The sequence below is a fragment of the Cyphellophora europaea genome, assembly GCF_000365145.1.
Source record: "Cyphellophora europaea CBS 101466 unplaced genomic scaffold supercont1.6, whole genome shotgun sequence".
Lineage (NCBI taxonomy): Eukaryota > Fungi > Ascomycota > Eurotiomycetes > Chaetothyriales > Cyphellophoraceae > Cyphellophora > Cyphellophora europaea.
In genome coordinates this window covers 1,446,240-1,466,836 of record NW_008481812.1, presented here as the reverse complement: position 1 = coordinate 1,466,836, position 20,597 = coordinate 1,446,240, and the positions used below count along the sequence as shown (strand labels likewise).

Genomic DNA, 20,597 nt, shown 5'->3' with positions numbered 1-20,597 from the left:
GACCTCGGGACGCGTAACGGCCATCGAAATTCGTCAGCCGCGCGCAGAGATGTCAAGACAGAACTGGTAGACAATACCTAGTATAAGGCTGAAAGATCATTGCAGAATACGTAGTACCTAGTAACGTCAGAGAAGCGAATACCACAAAGTCGTTTGGCAATATAGGGACCCCAGCTTTGTCCAGAGGATGAGTGCCCGATGCGCCCCCGCATTTTGGGACCTATGCGTCTTTGGTGAGACCACACGTGCTAATAGTAAAAGTACGAAATCGTTCTAGTCCTTGATGAAGAAGATCATACCATACCCCTGCGACAACTGTCCAAATCTCGAAAATTTACTAGGTATCCTGAGCTCACTCCGGCGCCTTGTGGCATCTACGGATTTGAAGAAAGACACATGAATCGGCATCATAAAACAGCTGGCGGACCAGGAATTGCTTGAATTAATGAGAGCACTTCCCGAACTCACAGCAGACCACAGACACCTCCCGAGTCTGCTGAGAATCGGGGCGCTGGCTCGTATAACTTTACAACACTAGGAGCGCCACGGCAACCTTCAGTATTGTTCCAGTACTTATCTACCTAAACGAGTGGACGAGCGTCAAACTCACAAAGCGCCGACCTCTACGCCTTCGCAATCTTTGGCATGGTCAAAGCAGCGAAGATAACTGGAGCCACGCTCACAATCTCGCCCAAGCCTGCAAACTGAGGAGGAATGGTGAACCTGACAGCTGCGCCGGAAGCGAGCAGAATCGCAAAGACGTTATAGACGGCAGACCAGACGAAGTTGAAGACGATGCGGCGATAAGCAGCCTTCGAGACATCGAGAAGCTGCACGACACCCTCGAGGTTGCCGAGCAGAATGACATCGGCCGTGGCGCGGGTCAGGTCCGAGGAAGACTCAATCTGCACCCCGACATTCGCTTGGGCAACCGCAATGGCATCATTCGTGCCATCACCGCAGAACAAGGTGATCTTGCCCTGATCCATCAGCGTACGCACATAGTCTTGCTTCTGTGCAGGCGTCTTTTCGGCCGCGATGCACGACAAAGGGATTTTGAGGCTGTTGGCAACCTCCTCAACCACTTTCTGCCCATCACCACTGACGATGTGAAGCGTGATCTGGCGACGCTGAAGCTCTTCAATAACACGACTTGCCTCTGGACGTAGTGTGCTCTTCAGACCATATATGCCCACAAGATCACCGTCCACAGAAGCGCAAAGCAATGTGAGCCCTTTGGCGGAGGCAGTGACGACTTCCGAAGCCTGCTTGACACCGAGCCACGTTGGGTTACCAACACGCACCGTCCGTCCCTGCCAAACGCCCTCGATCCCGGCGCCAGGAACAGATTTGAGATTCTCGACGACTACCTCCGTGGTAGACCGCTTCTCCAGTGCCAATGCAACCGCTTGGGAGACCGGATGCTGATTGTTGGTGACCATAGCTTTGACAAGAGAAACGTCGAAAGGTTTCAAAACCACTTCCTCCACAACTTCCAAATCGCCTTGAGTAAGGGTACCAGTCTTGTCGAACACAACATCAGTGACCTTATGCCCACGCTCGGTAACGTCGGAGGACTTGATGATGATACCGGCATGAGCTGCTCGACCTCCAGCAATGACCAGAACCATAGGAACAGCGAGGCCGAGTGCACAAGGACAAGAGATGGCAAGAACAGCAATGGCATGGCTGAGAGCCGTACCAGCAGCGCCACCAGGTGACTCCTGACGAACCTGACGAGCCACAACAGCCCAGATGACAACCACAAGGCAAGCAACAACCACGACGACGTAGACGAACCAGCTCGCGATCCGGTCTGCCAAGTCTTGAATCTTCGGTTTAGCGTTCTGAGCTTGCGCGACCAAATTCTCAATATCGTTGATCGTGTTCTTTCCCGGAAGTCGAGAAACCTTTGCTGTGATCGAACCAGTTCCATTCAAGGTGCCAGCAATGATAGAACTACCGACAGTCTTGAGAACAGGAAGACTCTCACCGGTCAACATGGACTCGTCAACCTCGCTCTTGCCTTCAGTGACGATAGCGTCGGTGACGACCTTCGAATGTGCCATGACCTTGATTACATCACCGACATGCAGAAGCCGAGCATCGACTTGGGAGCCGTCTCCGAGCATGGCTGTTGTTGCTTGCAGTGACTTCATCGATACCGTGTCGACGGCTCTCTTGCGAGCCCACGATGCAACGGCGCGTCCGATTAAGACAAGGGCGATAAGCAGTGAGCTGGTTTCGAAGAAAGCGTCGACCTCGAGCTCATGTCCGCTAATGTCGAATCCAAGGGCAACAACAGAATAGAGGTAAGCTGCTGTGATGCTGATGACCACCAACATATCCATCTCAACCACATGGTTGTACCACAAGGCGGACATGGCGGGTGTGTAGAACTCGGGAATGGCGATCACTTGAACGACTGTGGCCAGAGCAAATGGCACCCATCGCTTGACATCCTGGGAGACGGGAGGATTTCCCCACTCCAAGCTGATGACTGGAAGGGACAATATCAAAGCTAGGATCGCTTTGCAGCTCTTCTCGATCATTATCTTCTTTCCAGTCGCAAGTTTCGAGTCGTCTTCCAATGGAGCGAGCTCCCCTCCACTTGCACGAAGGACTTGTCTCGCACCGATCATGCAAGGATCGTAAGTCACAGCATATTTTGTTTTCCCGTTCTTCTCACAGCTCTCGACCCCATGGGGAAGATTCCCCTCGAAACTGCGGGCGGTTGCCTTGTCCATGGTGACATCCAATGTTTGCGTATCTGCGGAGAAGGGCATGATCTTGTAGCGTGTTGCCTTCTCGACCTGACTGACGATAGCTTCAACCGAGATCATGCCGAGATCAACATCAAGCTCAGCGATGCCAGTCACGAAAACGACCTGTATATTTCGAGCGCTCGGGATGTTTCGCAAAGCTCTTGCGACATTGTTTGCGCAGCCGGAGCAATCCATGCCGACCACATTCAGCAGCACGTGCGCAGCTGAGCCATCCCGCTCTAGGTCTCTCTCCGTGTGACCACCCAACTCTTGACTCTTGACCATAGTGAGATCCTTGATCTTCTCATCATCTCCGCAACAGCCGGTAGCGACTGCAGGACCGTGGTCATGGCCGTGATCGTGATGGTCATGATGATCGTGGCCATGGTCGTGATGGCCGTGCTTGGCCATCTTCTTGGCTTGGGCACGGTGCTTGAGAGAACCACGAGCTTTGCTACTTGTGGCGGTCGATGTCGCTTTCCAGGATTCTGGAGGAAGCAGAGGCTTAGTTGAACCACAACATTGATCCAACTGGCCACCGAGAACACTTCGACAGATGCAACGAGCTTGTTCCAGGTAGGCGGCATATTTGTCAAACGCAGCTTGAAGATGAGAAGTGCAAGCTTCATCAGGGTGATGTCCACCTTCGTGGGCGTGAGGATGATGACGTTCAAATTGATCGGAGGTTAGGGTGCCTGCATCGGTGTTTGTCTCTGTACCACACTCCTCTCCTGTAGACTGCTTAGCGCTGAGCTCGGTGTTTGGAAGTGATCAAACCTTTCTCGAGTTCTTCCTTGCATGCAATTTGGCACTCGACTGCGGCTGCGGTTTTGATGCATTGTTCTGGAGAGACTCAGCTTTGCTGCAACCCGTAGAGAAGGACTCACCATCGCATCGTTCTCCATCTTCACAGCAGCCATCCTTTTCGTTCAGCTCACTTGCACAAGTGCTGCCATCATCGCTGACTTCGTCTCCACAGCAACCGTCGGTGCAGCCACCCTTTTCTTCCGCCGGGGGTTGCAGCTCGCGCTCATAGTTATCATCCTTGCAACAGTCGGATACGCAATTGCTTGCGCTTGGGGGCTCCACATGAGCAGTGTTGGACGCTGTGGCACAGGTCGAGTGGTTATTGTCGCAGCAGTTGCCTCCGGCGGCGCTGTTTGGGGTCATCATGGCTATGAGTTGTAGCTGTCAAGTATCAGAAGTTTGGAGAAAAGAAAAAAACATCCAGGGCGGGGTTCAGATATGATAGATAAGTGCTCCGACGTGAGATGTTGCACCTTTCCCAAATGAACGGAACGCATCCGAGGTCAGTGAGTTCACGTTTCATAAGTGATTCATACTCGGACTAGTATAATCCAGACCGGGATAGCCGAACGGCTCTCAAACTCCTGAGACGTGTACAATCAAGCTTCGGAAGAAGGCAAAAGAAGAGGAAGGTTCAAGGCAACAACAACTTGGATGCCGTAGCTGAGCGGCTTCTGGCGGGGTCTAGAGCTTTTGCCAAGACTTTCTCCGTCTCGCCTGTGACACTCGATGTCGAGAAGCCCTCTTCTCCTTGCGCGTCTATTTACTCCTGGAAATAAATTCTGCCCTCGAAAGGCTGCAAACGATCCCCTGGATTGCTCGCATTCGATAAGGCTAGCTTGCCTCTGGTTTCGACTGGTGACTCATTCTCCGAGAAGTTTAAGACAATCCAGGCTTTCCGCCCCTCCTTTCCTCGCTTCTCAAAGGTCCACGTTTGCTTATTTTCCAAGTCGTGAACATGATAACTTCCTTCCATAAAAATCTCCTTGTGTTGCTTCCGAAGTCGGAGCAACTCTTTCCAGAATGACCAAACGCTGTCCTGACTTTTCTGCTGATCAGCCACGTTGAGACCCGTCTGGTAGTTTTCGTTAACCCTCATCCAAGGCTTCCCGGTGGTGAACCCAGCATTTTCTTCACCAGACCACTGAACTGGAGTCCTGGCGTTATCCCGGCTACATTCGACAATCCCCTTCCAAACCTTTTGCATCATCTCTTTGTCGTTGGGATACTCTTTTTCCATCTTATTCCAGTAATTGATTGACGAGAGATCCTTGCAATCATCGATGCTCCACGTCTCTGGTATGTTTGTCATGCCAATCTCCTCTCCTTGGTAGAGAAACAACGTCCCTGACAATGTCGAAGTCATCATTGCCAGCAACTTCGCGGCCATCTCCCAAAACTTGGGATTGTTGGTCCCGTGCCTTGAAATACTCCGCGGTAGATCGTGATTCTCCTTAAAGACAGACGCCCAAGCCAATGGCTGGACGACGTACTCCTGAGGTTTCTTCATTGCTTTTTTAGCCTCCGGTAGCGGATAGGAACCAACTTCATGAGGAGGCTTTTCATGTATACCGCCAAGCATGGTATAGGTAAAGTCGAAAACCATGGATAGTTCACGCGGCTCCCGTCCAATGTACTTCATCGTCTCTTCAAAGGTGCATAGCGACAACTCTCCCACCATAAGTGGATCGCCGAAATCGTTCAACACCTTTTGTCTGATTTCTTGCCAGATTGGATGGATCATTGGCCCGTTAACCATGCCTTCTTGAGGGTCGCCGAAGGGTGCCGAACGTGGCGTTACCTCGCCGTCCTTCAACTCCGGATCTTTGCTGTAGATGTTGCAGGTGTCAACCCGGAAGCCGTCGACTCCCTTCTTGAACCAGAACCTTAACGCACTCTCGTGGATTTCCTTGCGTACTTCAGCAGATTCCCAATTCAAGTCAGGCTGTCGTGTGGCGAAAATGTGCAAATAATCTTCTACGGTCAGTATGACATGTCAGACCTGTGCACAGCACTCACATTGCTCTCTTTCTTCACCCCACTCCCAGGCACTCCCACCAAAAACGCTGCCCCAGTTGTTTGGAGGCTCTCTCGTGCCGTCCTTACCGATCTTTGCATCCCTCCACATGTAAAAGTCTGCGTACTTGCCCTTTCTACTCTTCTTGCTTTCCTGGAACCACCAATGCTCACTGCTCGTATGATTCACCACCAGATCCAGGACGATTCTCATTCCACGGTTGTGAACGCCGGCGATCAGTTCATCCATATCATCCATTGTTCCATAAGGTGGATAGATCTTGTTGTAGTCGGAAATATCGTAGCCCATGTCATCTTGTGGTGAATCATACATGGGCGATAGCCAGATAACATCAACGCCAAGGTCCTTCAGGTAATCCAACTTTGAAATGATACCACGCAGATCTCCCAGTCCGTCCCCATTCGAATCTTTGAATGAGGCAGGCCAAATTTGGTAAACGACAACATCCTTCCACCAGCTGGGAGGTCGAGCACTTTGTATATCGCCATTTCGGAAACGCATCTCCATGGCAAGCCGATCAGACTCGCTAATATCGACTGCGTTGGCCATCTTTAAGCTGGATATATCAACTAAGCACAAGTAAAAGACGTGCGGCTCTCCAACTCATATAGGGAGCGGTGACTTGTGTACATGCGCTAACCCCCTCACTCCGCCCAAGTGCCCCACAATTTCACTTGCTTGACGGTCAGCGGACCACAATGCCATGAGCGAGAATTTCGCCGGCCGGTTCAAGTTTGAACAATAATGCTGTAGCTTTCAATGTAGTTCATCATTCCACTTTCGCGACTAGCTGCTTGGGTCCTTGCGGTTCCTGTTGCCTGGTACAGTAATGGACCCGCAAGGGACGCTTATGGACGGCTCCGCTGTCACGTCGAACAGGCTCAGATTGCTCGTGCTGCTCACAGAGCTTGTCTATTACGCTGGATCCTTCGCTAAGCAGTGCGAGGCGCGATAGGCTGAAGAGTTCCAGTGTGCGCGGCTTCGAATAACGCTGCAGCTTTCAAAAGCGTCTCGTCATCCCAGCGTCTTGCGACCAGCTGCATACCAACGGGGAGCCTTGCATCGATCCCATTACCTTCTGGAGCAAGATAGCCGCAAGGAACGCTTATGGCGGGATGACCTGTCACATTGAACGGGCACGTGTTGCTCGTGCTACCAATTGACAGATTTAGCTTATCCATAACGCTGGACCCTTCGCCAGGCAACGGCATAGCCACCGTCGGAACGGTGGGCGTTACGAGGATATCGACATCCTGAAACGCTGCGTCATATGCTGCGCGTAGCTCGAACACCTTGCGATGAGCCTTGGCTTCGGCATAGTTGCCGAACTTACTTTTGAGGTGCGTCCCTGATATTGTAACGTTTACGACTGCCGGGTTAGTGGCGGTCAGCAAGTCATACATCTCCTGGTCCATGGGCCACCGTGGCTTGAGATGCGGCGGTGCATACGACAGATGTCCTGGCACTTGACCTTTGAAGGCAAAGTCGCTCATGCTTGCCCTCGTGGCTGCTGTCCAGATAGCTGGACCAAGACTGTGCATCGGCACCGAAATCTCACTAACCGTAGCTCCAGCGGCGGAGAAATGTTCAGTCGCTGTGCGAACGGCATCTCCTACCGAGTTACTGAGCCCAGGAGCAGTGAAGCCCTCTTTCAGAATGCCTACTCTCAGTGTTGGGGCGTTGCTCTTGACCTGTGACATGAAATCACCGACCAGCTTTGGATAATCTTTAACTTGACTTCTTAAAGGCGCCTCGGCAGTCATCCGCTGATCGAACCCATCGAAGCCGGCTATCACGTGGAGCAGGGCAGCAATATCATGAACATTGGTCGCCATAGGCCCGACATGGTCCAGCATAGGAACAAGCGAAGCTGTGCCAGTGTAGGGAACCAAGCCATGAGTTGGCTTCAATCCGTAGACACCGGCATAGCTTGCAGGCAGGCGTATCGAGCCTCCTTGATCCCCACCTATAGCCATGTCGACAACCTCACGAAAGCTAGTCTTCATCATGGATGCTGCGAGCAGGGCACCAGGACCACTGGAACTGCCGCCAACATTGTAGCCCCGGAGCCACGGGTTATGTACTGGCCCAGAAGCGGCGCTGTATGACAGCGGACATGCGGAGTAGTTCTCACAGGTGGCCGTTCCTTTGATAACTGCACCGGCTTCCAGGAGACGTCTTACAACGGTGGCGTCGATTGGCGACACGGGATATTGACCGTCTTGCGAGAGAAACTGATGAAATGTTCCCAAAGTCGTCGGTAGACCGCCCACCGAGCTTCAATGTATCAGCTCTTGTTCTTCAGCATCCTTTGGTCACTCACATGTTATCTTTCAGCGCAATGCTGCGCCCTTGTAGCAGCAACGAGGTAGGCATCTTCGCTTTGAGTTCACATCGATGACTCCAAGCATTCAGTGGATTGTCTGCTGGCTCTGGACGCCAGTAAGATCGTTTCTCGACCGTCTCGACGGGTTGCAGTTCGGGAGGAGTGTAATCGTCTTCATCTTCGATTGCCTGAATTACGGCATCGGCAGACTGAAGCAGCAGGAGGTAGTCGCGCTGTTCGGTTTCTTTGCCGATGACGAACTCCGTCGATGCCGTGGCTGTCTGGAGATCTTTTGGTGTCACACTGGACCTGTGCACCATTAGAAACGTAGTCTACACAGTTCGTTAATATCAACTCACGTGCTTCCGCTGGCCAAAGAAATGACTGACATTGTGCAACGCGTGGTCAGTCCACCGTGTCTTCTGACAATCGCCAAATCATCACTTCAGCCTTCACATAATGAATGTCTATGGGCTGTTGCGATTTCGGCTCGCGGCCACGACTGGTGGACTTCTCCACGTCAGCTATCTCGGAAGTTTACAAAGTGACTTAAACGCGTTATCGATTGCGGATGGGGTAAGATCCACTTTTGCGTCGACGAAACGCGTCAAGACCACAATGCTCCTTCCATGTACCTACAGTAAGGTGTGATAACGATTTTGGTCGTCTTCCTCCGTCCACGAGTCAGCGTCTTGCATCTCGCCTCCCAAAGCAGTGCAATAGCCCGTGGGCCGACGCGTCAATGGCGGGGTATCGCTACCCTGATATCGTTTTTCCGACAGGGTTTCGGTTCTCTGGAGATGGCCGTGAGCCTATCAAGCGAGCAGTCTTGCAGCTCTTCAAGATAGGTAAGGTTTCTATGTCATGCCCTGATTGATGATCTGGGCTAGTATGGCGCACGCTTCGCTAGGTATCTGCTGGGTTCGGTGATTGCCAAATGAGTGAGTGCCGGCGATCTACAGCTCAGTTCTTTGGATTGTAGCTTTGCAGTCTTGACCTGCAGTCAAGCCATCAACCTCGAGTGACAACACTACCGACATGGGTGAGGCGTTATCAGAAGACTATCAACTTGGCGTTGATGTGGGTGGAACGTTCACTGATGTCTGTGTTTTCACTCCTCACGGACAAACGGTTCGAGCCAAAGTTCCTACCACTCAAAAGGATCAGAGCATCGGGATCAAGAATGGCATCAACAAGGCCAAAGGTATATTGAAGCAGAAGTATGATTACGATGGCTCTTTTGATTTCATTCACCATGGCACGACGACTGCCACTAATGCCATTCTCGAAGGTAAAGGTGCTAAAACTGGCCTGGTGGTGACCCAGGGACACAAGGACATTCTGGCCATCCGACGATCACAAATCCCCGGCCATCTTGGAGCATGGCTGATGTATAACCCCCCGGATCCTGTTGTCCCGTTGCAGCGGACCATTCAGTGCAAGGAGAGGATGTCTGTCCATGGCGAGTCTGTGGAGCCGGTCGATGTCGAGCAGCTCAAGGAAGACCTGGCAGATCTTAAGCGACAAAAGCCCGAGGCGATTGCGGTCTCACTCCTTAATTCATATACAAACGGAGAACACGAGAAGCAAGTTGCCAAGGTGTTGAGAGAAGAGTTTGGACCGGATGTCGATATCGTATGCTCGAGCGACGTCCTCAAAGAAGCTGGAGAATACGAGAGGTCTGTCACAACGGCGGCCAACTCACTCGTGATGCCAATCGTCAAGAAGTATCTCGGCAACCTGGAGTCGACGTTGAAGAAAGACAGCGACACCATCCGGATCTTGAAAAGCGATGGAGGTCTGACCAGTCTTGAGGTTGCCGGCGAATTCCCTGTCAGCATTCTCATGTCAGGTCCTGCAGGAGGTGTCAAGGGTGCTGCGGACGCCATCTCACAGCATACTCCATACAAGAATCTCATCACTCTCGATATGGGTGGAACAAGTACTGATTGTGCTGTCATTCATCAGGGCAGTCCAAGACTCCGTCGAGAGACCATCATCGACGAGCTACGAGTCAGATCGCCCGCCATCGACGTCAAGACTGTGGGCGCAGGTGGTGGGTCAATCGCCACCTACATGGACCTGACCGAAACTCTGCGCGTTGGACCTGAAAGCTCTGGAGCCGAACCTGGGCCTGCCTGCTACGGCAAAGGGGGGACGCAAGCCACAGTCACTGATGCTAATCTGGTTCTGGGTCGACTACCGCAGCAGTTGCTTGGCGGAGAGTTCGAGCTGGACGTGGAAGCCGCTCGAGTCGCTGTTTCCAAAGTAGCTGACCAGATGGGCATTCCTGTTGAGCAAGCGGCCGAGGACATCATCAACATCGTGAACGAGACTATGTTTGGTGCAGTTCGAGTGGTTTCGGTTGAACAGGGGTTCGATCCGCGCGACCATGCTTTCGTTGCATTTGGTGGCGCTGGCCCGATGCATGCGAATGCCATCGGCGAACTCCTGGGCGCCTGGCCCGTCATCGTTCCTCCCAGTCCTGGCGTTCTGTGTGCTCAAGGCGATGCCACGACCAAACTGAGCCACGACACATCAGAATCCTATATCAAGCTTCTGTCCAGCACATCTATCGACGAGATTCGGCCCAAGTTCAGGGCTCTTCAAGACAACGGCGTTGAATTCATGAAAAAGTCGATGCCTGGACATAAGGGTCTGGAGCTCCAGGCTGTATTCCAGGCCGATCTTCGATACAAGGGACAAGCTCTCACTCTCACTGTCGACTTTTCTGAACGCGACATTGGCCTTGATGACCTGCAGTGGAAGAATGTTTTGCGCAAGAAATTCGACGCCCTTCACGAGCAGCAGTTCACCTACTGCCTTGCGAATTTCGAGCTTGAAATCATGCGTATCGGCGCTCTGATCACCGATGCTTCTCCAGAGATGCAGATTCCTCGTGTCCAGAAAGCTGAGGCTTCCGAGCCCTCTGCTGATGCTCTGATTCAGAAGCAGCAAATTATCGTTGAAGGCAAAAAGGTCGAGGCCACGTTTTGGAACCGTGAAAAGATCACCATGGAAGGCATTGTGATCCCAGGCCCGGCCGTCATTACCGAGATGGACGCCAATACACTCATTCTCCCTGGCTACGTGGGTAGGATCGACTCTATCGGCAACATAGTAATCAATCCAGTCGAAGAGAAGAAGCGGGAAGCGCCAAATCTTGAGGCGGGGGCTGCGAAGGCTCTTGTCAAAGATGTGCCTTTGATCCCTACACTCATCGCGTCCACATTGGCATCTATTCGAAGCGAGATGGACACATTGATGTTGCGATGTGCAATGTCGCCAGCCATTAGGGAGCAGCAGGACGAATTCAATGTCATCACCAACCCCGAAGGTAAGATGTTGGTTGGCCAATTTGGTTCCTTCATTGGCCAATTCTTGGACGCGTGGGAAGGCAAACCAATTGAAGAAGGTGATGTCTTTGTGACGAATGATGTCTACCAGATAAAGGGGGCTGTTTCTCATCTCAACGACGTGATTGTGCTTTTCCCGATCTTTTACGACCACAAATTAATTGGCTGGTCTAGCCAATTTGGCCATTTGACAGATGTCGGTGGCAAGGTATGTTGGAAGACCCTTAACACATCTGCTGCAAGCTGACGACTCTAGGTGGCGGGCTCTATGTCCATTGAAGCCAATAGTATCTTTGACGACGGCGTCCAGATTCCGTGCATCAAGCTCTACAGCAAGGGTATCATGAACGATGACCTTGTGGAGCTTCTCTGCCGCAACTCTCGTGAACCCGACTGGTATCGTAGCGACTTGACTGCCATTGTGGCTGCTACAAGGACCGCTGCTGGTCGTGTGTGTGAGTTAATTGACAGATTTGGTGTTGAACTTTACAAAGCGTCGTGTGACGAACTTTTGCATCGCAACCGCGTGGCCATGTCTAGGATCATTGACTCGACTTTTACGAGCGAAAAGGCAACTTTTACCGACTTTGTGGATGATGACGGCCACGGGGTAGGTCCGTGGGCTGTGACGTGCACAACTCATCGCACGGACGAGGGCAAGCTGAGATGGGACTGGTCAGGTATGTCTTCGTTGCGAGCATGCAACGCCTCTAACACGATGCAGGCACTTCTCCGCAGAGCGACCATAGCATCAACTACTATTTCAGCGAGGTTATGTTCAAGATGTTCTTGGGCTACTATCTGATCGCCGCTGCAGCTCCTGGGACGGTCATCAATGATGGCTTCCACGATCTAATCGAGGTTTACATTCCAGAGGGTTCACTCCTCAAACCTGTCAGGCCAGCCCCGGTCTCCTGCCGAACCCACTTTCTGGGCCGCACGCTGGACATTATCCAAGCTCTGATCGGCCAGCGCAACGACAACTACAAGACCGCCGCTGGCTTCAGCGACTCGCCGCATTTCTACTACTCCGGCTTCAAACCTGACGGGGAATGGTTTCTGTTGTACCAGATTGGATTTGGCGGCGTTCCTGCTCGCCCAGCCGGAGATGGGCCTGATTGCCACTGCTTGTGGCCCGCCATCAAATCGATTCCGACCGAAAGCATTGAGCTCAATTATCCGCTGCGCATCGAGGCGAACGAGAGCATGGCCGATAGTGGTGGGGCGGGCTTCTACCGTGGCGGAAACGCGCAGCGTACGCTATACCGCTTTTTGGCCAAGGGCGAGTTCTCTCTGCACGACGACCGATGGTTCACAAAGCCATGGGGCATCAAAGGAGGCCAGCCGGGGATGCGGTCGCGCAAAATCTTCTACGAATACTCCAAATCGGAGAAACCAACCCCTAGGCCTCTACCATCGAAGTGCGATCACGTCAAAGTTGCTCCTGGAGATCTTCTCGAGTGGATTACCTGGGGTGGAGGCGGCTTTGGTGATCCGTTGACTCGTCCAGCTGAGAAAGTTGCCCTAGAGGTCCACCAGAGGCTGGTCACTCTGGAGGGCGCAAAGGAGAACTACGGGGTTGTTGTCGACCCGGCCGACTTTTCCGTCAAGAGCGGTGAGACGGATACGCTGCGTGCGGAGATCAAGGCGAAGAGGACTGGTGATGCTCCTGCTTACGACCGTGGAGGTGATTTGGCTACGCTGCAGAAGAACTGCCTTGAGGAAACTGGCTTGGAGCCGCCAAGGCGTCCTTGGGAGTTTGAACCATATGGACCCCATACAGGTTTGAAGTATGTTCAGGAGTGGTACAAGAAGAAGAGGGAGGAGAACGGTTGGGAGGGTATCTAGAGGTTTACCATTGGGATGCACATATGGCGGCGGCGGGCATTGGAGGCCTGCCGCGGAGATTGAAAGCAGCTTCCCATTCGTAACATACTGGTCTCAGTCGGCTCGACGTGCCCTGATCATGTCGTAGAGATCTTCCTTGAGTCGGCTGCAATATCTGGTTCTCATCAAGCTGAACGTAATGGCCCCATCGCTTGAAGGTCGGCCATTCACTGACTTCAGGTCTGACGATATATGGTCGAGACGAAGACATGTCTCTGTATCCATACTCGACTGTCCAACGTTAGTGCCGGTTGCCCAACTCATGTCCTCTCCCATATGCTCGTCTGCAGCTTCGGTGGCTTGACCTATAGCGATTCGTAGCGGCAACTTAGTTCGATTCAACGTCTTGACGATGTTTCCGTGACTCCAGGTGATGTTGATAGCCATGGGTTGATCGAAGGCTGGAGTCGATGTAGACATGGCCGAAGGCGTTTCGAAAAATGTGGTCAGGCCCTGGAAAGCCTGAGATAGCGATGATTGCAACAAGAAGTTACGCGCCGATCGCTCATCGTTCCAGTTGATGAACAAGCCTAACAGGCCAGGCGTGATGGAGGCCATCCATTCGTTTACGTTGACATCCTCGGGATCTGGTCTCCATGGCCACCCAAACAGCTGTGTTTGGAACCCTGGACATCCGGCGATGTAGCGCAAGACTTGGTTGAAGGCTTGGCCAGCTTGCGATCCAGCATCGGTAATGGTTGGACAGTTGGTCGGCTCGTGGCTTCTTAGGAGAATGAATGTCGTCGTTGGCTGGGGTGCTTCTGCTTCTTTCATGTTGGAAAACGTTTGGAGACCAATAGGGTCAGCATTGTGGGCTTAGGGCCCTTTTGTATGCCCCTGTGCCGGTGGAAAGCAGCAATGCACAGGCCATCCATATGTCTCCGAATATCCACCGATACGCAGCCTCACGTTCGGAGGAATCTTGGGGGGAAGGAGGAGTGTTTTAGACTACTTCTGCCTTTCAAGGAGAGAAGAGTCTGCCAATGGTCTTGCCATGATTCAATTTTCAGTGCTGCCGGAGGTCGAGCAATATGTCAGTAGTTCTCGACGTGGTCATGGCGCTTGTACGGAATATTTTGTGCGCCGAATACCCTGGTGGCATTGGTGAGAAGTATTGAGCGTCGTTGAATGTGGCCGGAAGGGACCGCTATGCTCAAACTTGGCAGACACACTGCCCCTTGTGGCGCCCTTGCAGTCGACGAGCTGAAGATGAAGATGAAGGAACCTCCCGGTCGACCATAAGACGAGACCCACCCCAGGCTTGGCGGGCTGGAGGCGTTCCGGGCGCCACCCGTCACCCCTGTCGCTTCCAGTTGGAACCCGCAACCGCAGAGCCCTAGGCTTCAGTGACACCATCCTTCTGCCACTGCAAGGCGTCAGTCAGGCTTTTCACGTACAACGCTACCTACCATACACGATCTCTGGACCTTATATCTACACACTCATCTCGTCCCCCTCTTCCCTACATCTTGATCAGCGAATCAATCCCCCCACCTACGAAAACTAAGCGAGACCGCCCATCCTCAAGCCTCTACCGCCTATTCATCAGTCCTGTCAGTTGCCAAACTCCAACGGCCGCGTGGTGATTTACGGCTCAACTCGATATGCGCTTGCCTCTTGCATCTCCCGTTCTCTATCATGTCGAGCGCTGAACCTCCCGCGTCCCAACCTGCGCCCGCGCCATCAGACACTTCCTCCGATGTACCGTCCATCTTCGAACGATTGATATGCTCGAATCCTCCAATCCTCGATTCCCTGCTCGCGCAGATAACCACTGAAGATGCCCTACACCTCTACCATACAAGTCCATACCTTCGAAACTCCTTGAGAGGCCTCCCCACCGCATGGCGCTTCATATCCTGGCGTCTGTATCAGCCTGCCGCAGCATCTCCAACCCCGAACGCAGCAAACTCGGGATCCAAGCAAGCAGGAAACTATTCACTGGACCAGTTACTCATCAATGTCATTAATCCTTACAGTACGCGTCTTCAAAGCCTCGAGTTGGACAATACGGCTGTTAGTGGCGGCACACTCACACAGACTGTGTTGATCCTGCGCAGAGAAACCCTTCAGCACCTGTCTGTCAGAGGCTGTAAGAACGTATCGCTCAAATATCACATCAATCCGTGGCTTCAGCTGCATGCGTTGGCGAAGCAAGGAGCGGGGACTGGTGGCTTATATCCCTACGACAAATTGGCACTTAAAAGTCTGTACACATACCGTTGTCGGCATCACCGAAGACGACCATATTTGCCCAGCAGCCTAGCCCGTAAGGAGAGCGACAGTGAACCCACGCACGAGCTTGTCAAGACATGTCACACCCTCGGCATCTGGACCGACACGGCCTGGTGCACTACGCCGGGATCTCGCTGCTTTCGACGACGTGGCTATGTTACCATGCGCTCGCCACAAGATCCACGCGAAGTCTGGGTCGTTTACGATCGCCTCTGGCGTAGCAAGAACTGGCTTGGTCCCCCGGAATCAGCAAATCCTGCCCAATCTCAGCAAAACAACCGAAATCGCAAATCAGACGCCAGATTCTGGGTTACGAATGAAAAGGCACACAAGGGCGAGACGATCAGTGTGACAGGGGAGGGCAAGGATGTTCCGATGCATCTCCGACAATCGCATCGCAAATTCGTGGAGGATATTCAATGCAACAACTGCGGCGAGCATATCCTGGAACGCTGTGAGCAGTGCTCCATCATGATGCACTGCGCAGGGTGTAGGAAGACATTGTGTGCTTCCTGCGCTTTTGACCGTCCGTATCTCCGAAACAAGAATGCGCCAGAATCTGAACGAAACAAGTTCTGGTGGGCTCCAGGTTGCGCCGTCTCTCCTTGTTCAATGCAAGACCAGGATCTTCCGTCACCTCAGGGACCGCCCACGGCCCCGAATGCTTCGACCAACGGCTTATCCATCATCAAATTCAGGTGGTGCTGTACCGAGCCAGTCTTCTCTGGAGGAGGGGGCATAACATTCCCGAGTGGTTCAACCCGCGATGCGGAATCTCTTCGAGCTGCGCCTCTACCCAAAGGCGAAGGATGGGAGGATTCGGACTTCATCGAGCCTGACCCCCAGCCCGATGACGATGCAGCAGACACGACTGAAGGTGCCGAAGGCAAGCCGGAATTGGCCGGACGCTGGAGGTCTCTCCCTGACTTCTTTGCCCGCAATTTCCGTGGCAACGAGCAACAACCACTCCCTTTTGCTCCAGTTCCTCGAGTGCTCTGCGACGAATGCCATGCGACCGAGACCTGGCGTATCAACTGCAAAGGCTGCTCGTTACCGCTCTGCGTGAAACACGACATGCGCGATCGCCTCAAGGTGCGCATCTGCGGATTCAAAGACCTGCCGCACGAGAGTCGGGAGTACACACTGCAAAAGAAGAAATGGGAACAGCGGTGGGAGCGCATCACGGAGCAGTTGAAATTGATCGATCCCACAATCAGCCAAGCAGCGAGCAACACCGATGGCCTGAACCCTTCCTCGAGCACCGCAGTCCAGCACACACCTGGATTTCCTCTCAGCACAGAGCGGCTCATATCGCTCCTGCGACAAACTACGCCTGCACGCAGCTCGCTGGATCCGGTGACGGTGTCAACCAACACCGTCGAGCCTCCGACTGTGGCGGGCCCTTCCACCGACCGAAGCACGGTTCAGAACGCTCTTCTGCAAGACATGGATGTGCCAGGTCGGCCGCTTTCCAGGGGATCTAATTGCACTGATGCAGCTTCGCGTTCGTCATCGCCGGCGCCTTCAGCTTTCACCACTCCTGCTACTCCCGAACCCAAGTCGGCTCAGAAGAGGCCGGCAAAGAAAACGACGATGCCGGCCATGAATCCTGCATGGAAAGGCTGCTCCTCGTTCTTCTGTCCCGCCATTCGGCCTGCTGGCGACCATCGACGCAGATGTATAGCAGTGATGCGACAATGTTCCGAGTGCAAGGTCAATGTTTGCGGGGAATGCGTTGGTCACATGGGAGCACCTTGTCCATGCCGAGGGTGCCAGGTACCCACGGCCGAAGAAGGCGGCTCAGGTGGAAGTGAGTCAGCCCTGTTCTTCTGTGAGAACTGCAGATGGTCGAGGATGGCAACTGGCAAATGCAAAAAGTTCACCGAAGCTTTTCTTGCTGCTCAGACAGCCCTCGGTGGACGGTCGCGAAAGCAAAAGCGAAAAGACAGGATGCGAAAACCACTTGAGGCACGACGCGCCTCGAATAGTAGAGGGGCCGCTTCCGACGAAGCGGCCGAGTTTCTGAGCGAGTTTCGAGATATGAGGATCGGAGACGTGGCATCTACAGAAGAAGCCGGTCAGGCAATCGAAGGTGACCGTGACGAACAAGGCGAGATACAGGAGATTGAAGACGTTGGTCAGCTGGCGCGAGAACTCATCACACGCATACAAGCACTCCGAGGACAGTTTCGGCCGGGGTCATTGGCGGCACTGGCCTTGCCCGATGTTCGACTGATTGACGATGCACAGTCGATCGTACTCGCCCAGCCGACCGAGTCCGATTCATCAAGTGAGGAACCGACAGCCTAGCTACGAGAGGACAAATGAAAAAGCAACGATTTCCAAGAACATTGCGAAGGAGTTCGGAGAATACCCATTCGCTATCTCAGGGAATGCTAGCATCGCATGGAATAATGCGAGAAATATCTAAGCATGATTATCATGATTGATCAGTGCTGCATGTGAGTGGTGGTAGAGCCTTGTCTTATGTCAGAGGAATTAAATCACTAAAGCTCGTTCATGTCGAATGTGAGGGCAAGCCTAATGGATGATATTCCTCACTATACGGATCGCGGGGCCAAAACCCCCCTCGAAGACCCCACCTCTGCACTCTCCTTTCGCATGTATCGTCGCGCCTTTGAACGGCTGGCTCCAGTTTTGCAAGCGCCACATAGAATTCGAAAGGCATGGTGGGGTTAAACGTGCTTGACCCAGTTCCGGCGCACGGATGGGGGTATCCCCAAACTTACTGACATAAACGCGCTGAGTGTCCAGTAGACTGCTGTGTCAGGAGGCCTTCCTACCGCCATTTCTCCGAGTAAAACTTGACCATGTCGACCGTCACTCTCCAACATCCTGACCTGGGCGTCTTCAAGGGTAACGCCGGTGACGAGGTGGAGCAGTTCCTCGGCATCCAGTACGCAACGCTAAGGGATCGCCTATCCGAACCCGTTGTCCGGACAGAATACGGTCCTGAGATCGATGCCACAAAGCATGCGTGAGTGTAGCCAATCTGGTCCCCCCCCTCAAGTCGGACGATTAATAGGCTTTTGGGCGATAGTTCGACAAGTTACAGCGCTCCCAATGGCTTCGAGAATGAGGTCGGCCTGTTCATTCAAAACGAGATCCCGAAGCCAGAGGAGGTGAATTCCGATGTCGACTGCTTGAACTTAGGCATCACGATTCCGAAGCGTGGACCAGCTTCCGCCTCGAGATTGCCTGTCTTTGTCTGGATCCATGGCGGAGGCTTCGTGGTTGGCGCTGCCAGTTGGCCTCACTACGATCATGGTCGGCTGGTCAAGCTGGCCGCTGCCAATGGAGTGCCAGTGATTGGCGTTGGCCTCAAGTGAGTTATTTCCGCACTCTCGCAATCCGAGAACATACAGCTGACACCGGGCCAGCTACCGCTTAGGCCTGTCTGGATTTCTCACGTCTGAAGAGCTCAAGGCGGCCGGCTACAAAGGCAATAACTTTCTCCGGGACCAACGCGCCGGGCTCGAGTGGGTGAGACGCCACATCGCTGGCTTTGGCGGAGATCCAGATAATATCACCATCATCGGTGAAAGCGCCGGAGCAAGTGAGTTTGCCATTGCCAGTGTTTCAAGTGCGGGCTTTAGCTGACCTGGGACAAAAGTGGCCGTCACGTTGCATCTGTTCTCACAGCAGCCCATCTTTCAAAGGGCTATCGCAACTGGTGGCACCTGCCTGGTGCGTCCAGCTCTCCCGCCCGTCGTTCATGAAGGCAACTACAAACAGGTCTGTACCGCGCTTGGTCTGGATAGTCTCTCCAGCGAGGAGCGGATCAAAGCCCTCTTGACGCTACCAATGGACCAGATTCTGGCCAAGGTGCCCCCCAACATCCAGCCAAATGCTGTCATTGATGGAGACATCATCGCCGCCTTCCCCAGTTATGCCACCGTCATGGACCCCAACGATGCTTCCGTGCCCGCCAAATCATGGTTGAAAGCGTTGGCTGTGGGCGATTCTGCCTTCGACGTACGTCGCCCACCCGCCCTGCCCTTCTTCCCCTTGAGCCAACAACGAAACCCACAGCTGACAAAAGCACTGAACAGGCATCCGTGCTCTACTGGCTCATGAGCTTCCTCAAGCCCCTCTCTCTCAAATTTCCCGCCTCCGCCAAAGCCACGCTGGCCTCCCACCCCGCCGAAGCCGAGAAACTCCTCGCGCTCTACGACTTCAGCGACGCCGCCGACGACGAGACGGCCTTCCTCAAGCTCCTCAACTTCATCAACGACGTCTCCTTCACGCTGGGCACGCTCGCCTTCGCCAAAGGCTTTTCCTCCGGCTGCGACACCAACGTCTTCTTCTTCAACGAGCCGAATCCCTGGCCGGGCAAGTTCCAGGGCCGCGCCACGCACGTCCTGGACGTGGTGTTTTTGTTCCAGAACTACAACGAGAAGCTGCCGCCCGCGCAGAGGGAGGCGGCGCAGCAGATGGGCGTGGATTTTGCGAGGTTCGTCGCGGGCCAGCAGCCGTGGAGCAAGTTTGAGGACAGGGATGGCGGGAGAGCCGCTAAAGTCTACGGCCCCAGTGGCACTGGCAGTGGTATCGGGCAGGGCGAGGGCGCGGCAAAGTCGACGGTTGTCGAGGACGCGATCGCGAGCACGGGGACGGGTCGGAAGCCTGAGATCGTGGACATTGCCAATGCTGTGGGATGGGATTCGTTGGGCGCGGTGTTCATCGACTTCATCTTGGGCAAGCATCTCGGGTAAAAGAAGAAGCACAATCTCGTGAGGTTACAGCATGTTTGATTTTGGTCTCAGCTGTGTGCGATGCCTAGAGCAGCTTCCATTCTAGTAGTCCATATCAACCGCGGCCGCACACTCGCGCTGAATCAACTCTGCATGTGCCTGGCTGCGCGGCGTGATCTTCACGGGGAACGGCGCCCACCGATGCTCGCCCCAATTGGTCGTGAATGTGTCTATCGGTTGGCCCTGCGCAGCTGTGTCAGCTCTCCGTCTCTCGCAGAGAGAGGGGGGGGAAGCGTTTCTCTAACTCACCGGAAGTTCTTCAAAGTCAAAGCAATAGAGCAGCCTGGCAATAGCGATCCAAACATTCGTTTCGCCCACGTTATAGCCCGAGCAAACACGCCGGCCTGGGAGCGAAGCCTTTGTCAGCAAAACGCCCTTTACTTGCATTCTCGACTTCCGCCCCCCCCCCCC

At 53.6% G+C, this 20,597-nt stretch overlaps 8 protein-coding genes across 8 annotated transcripts in view; 3 read left to right on the top strand and 5 right to left on the bottom strand.

Annotated features, from left to right (window-relative positions):
- Positions 1–623: 623 nt before the first annotated feature.
- HMPREF1541_06778 (copper-translocating P-type ATPase) lies at positions 624–3,935 on the bottom strand (the record flags this gene model as incomplete). The annotated part of the gene is made up of 3 exons (XM_008721107.1): positions 624–3,496; positions 3,543–3,608; positions 3,653–3,935. 3 exons carry the CDS (start codon positions 3,933–3,935, stop codon positions 624–626), a joined length of 3,222 nt encoding a protein of 1,073 aa, XP_008719329.1.
- A 400-nt stretch (positions 3,936–4,335) lies between these two features.
- Positions 4,336–6,117, bottom strand: HMPREF1541_06777 (uncharacterized protein; the record flags this gene model as incomplete). Its single annotated transcript, XM_008721106.1, has 2 exons — positions 4,336–5,546; positions 5,592–6,117. The coding sequence occupies 2 exons, from the start codon at positions 6,115–6,117 to the stop codon at positions 4,336–4,338; spliced, it is 1,737 nt and encodes a 578-aa protein (XP_008719328.1).
- Positions 6,118–6,542: 425 nt separating this feature from the next.
- HMPREF1541_06776 (uncharacterized protein) lies at positions 6,543–8,256 on the bottom strand (the record flags this gene model as incomplete). The annotated part of the gene is made up of 2 exons (XM_008721105.1): positions 6,543–7,887; positions 7,934–8,256. 2 exons carry the CDS (start codon positions 8,254–8,256, stop codon positions 6,543–6,545), a joined length of 1,668 nt encoding a protein of 555 aa, XP_008719327.1.
- Positions 8,257–8,974: 718 nt separating this feature from the next.
- On the top strand, positions 8,975–13,140 carry HMPREF1541_06775 (uncharacterized protein; the record flags this gene model as incomplete). Its single annotated transcript, XM_008721104.1, has 3 exons — positions 8,975–11,500; positions 11,549–11,972; positions 12,017–13,140. 3 exons carry the CDS (start codon positions 8,975–8,977, stop codon positions 13,138–13,140), a joined length of 4,074 nt encoding a protein of 1,357 aa, XP_008719326.1.
- Positions 13,141–13,233: 93 nt separating this feature from the next.
- On the bottom strand, positions 13,234–13,953 carry HMPREF1541_06774 (uncharacterized protein; the record flags this gene model as incomplete). The annotated part of the gene is made up of 1 exon (XM_008721103.1): positions 13,234–13,953. One exon carries the CDS (start codon positions 13,951–13,953, stop codon positions 13,234–13,236), a length of 720 nt encoding a protein of 239 aa, XP_008719325.1.
- Positions 13,954–14,817: 864 nt separating this feature from the next.
- On the top strand, positions 14,818–17,724 carry HMPREF1541_06773 (uncharacterized protein; the record flags this gene model as incomplete). The annotated part of the gene is made up of 1 exon (XM_008721102.1): positions 14,818–17,724. One exon carries the CDS (start codon positions 14,818–14,820, stop codon positions 17,722–17,724), a length of 2,907 nt encoding a protein of 968 aa, XP_008719324.1.
- A 521-nt stretch (positions 17,725–18,245) lies between these two features.
- HMPREF1541_06772 (uncharacterized protein) lies at positions 18,246–20,147 on the top strand (the record flags this gene model as incomplete). The annotated part of the gene is made up of 5 exons (XM_008721101.1): positions 18,246–18,412; positions 18,476–18,760; positions 18,816–18,991; positions 19,049–19,410; positions 19,488–20,147. The coding sequence occupies 5 exons, from the start codon at positions 18,246–18,248 to the stop codon at positions 20,145–20,147; spliced, it is 1,650 nt and encodes a 549-aa protein (XP_008719323.1).
- Positions 20,148–20,228: 81 nt separating this feature from the next.
- Positions 20,229–20,597, bottom strand: part of HMPREF1541_06771 (uncharacterized protein) — a gene marked incomplete at both ends in the record, with an annotated part of 2,069 nt that continues 1,700 nt past the window's right edge. Inside the window, 2 exons of the mRNA XM_008721100.1 lie at positions 20,229–20,369; positions 20,436–20,530. Of these exons, the coding sequence (XP_008719322.1) occupies positions 20,229–20,369; positions 20,436–20,530 (236 nt within the window). The remainder of the gene's footprint in view (positions 20,370–20,435; positions 20,531–20,597) is intronic.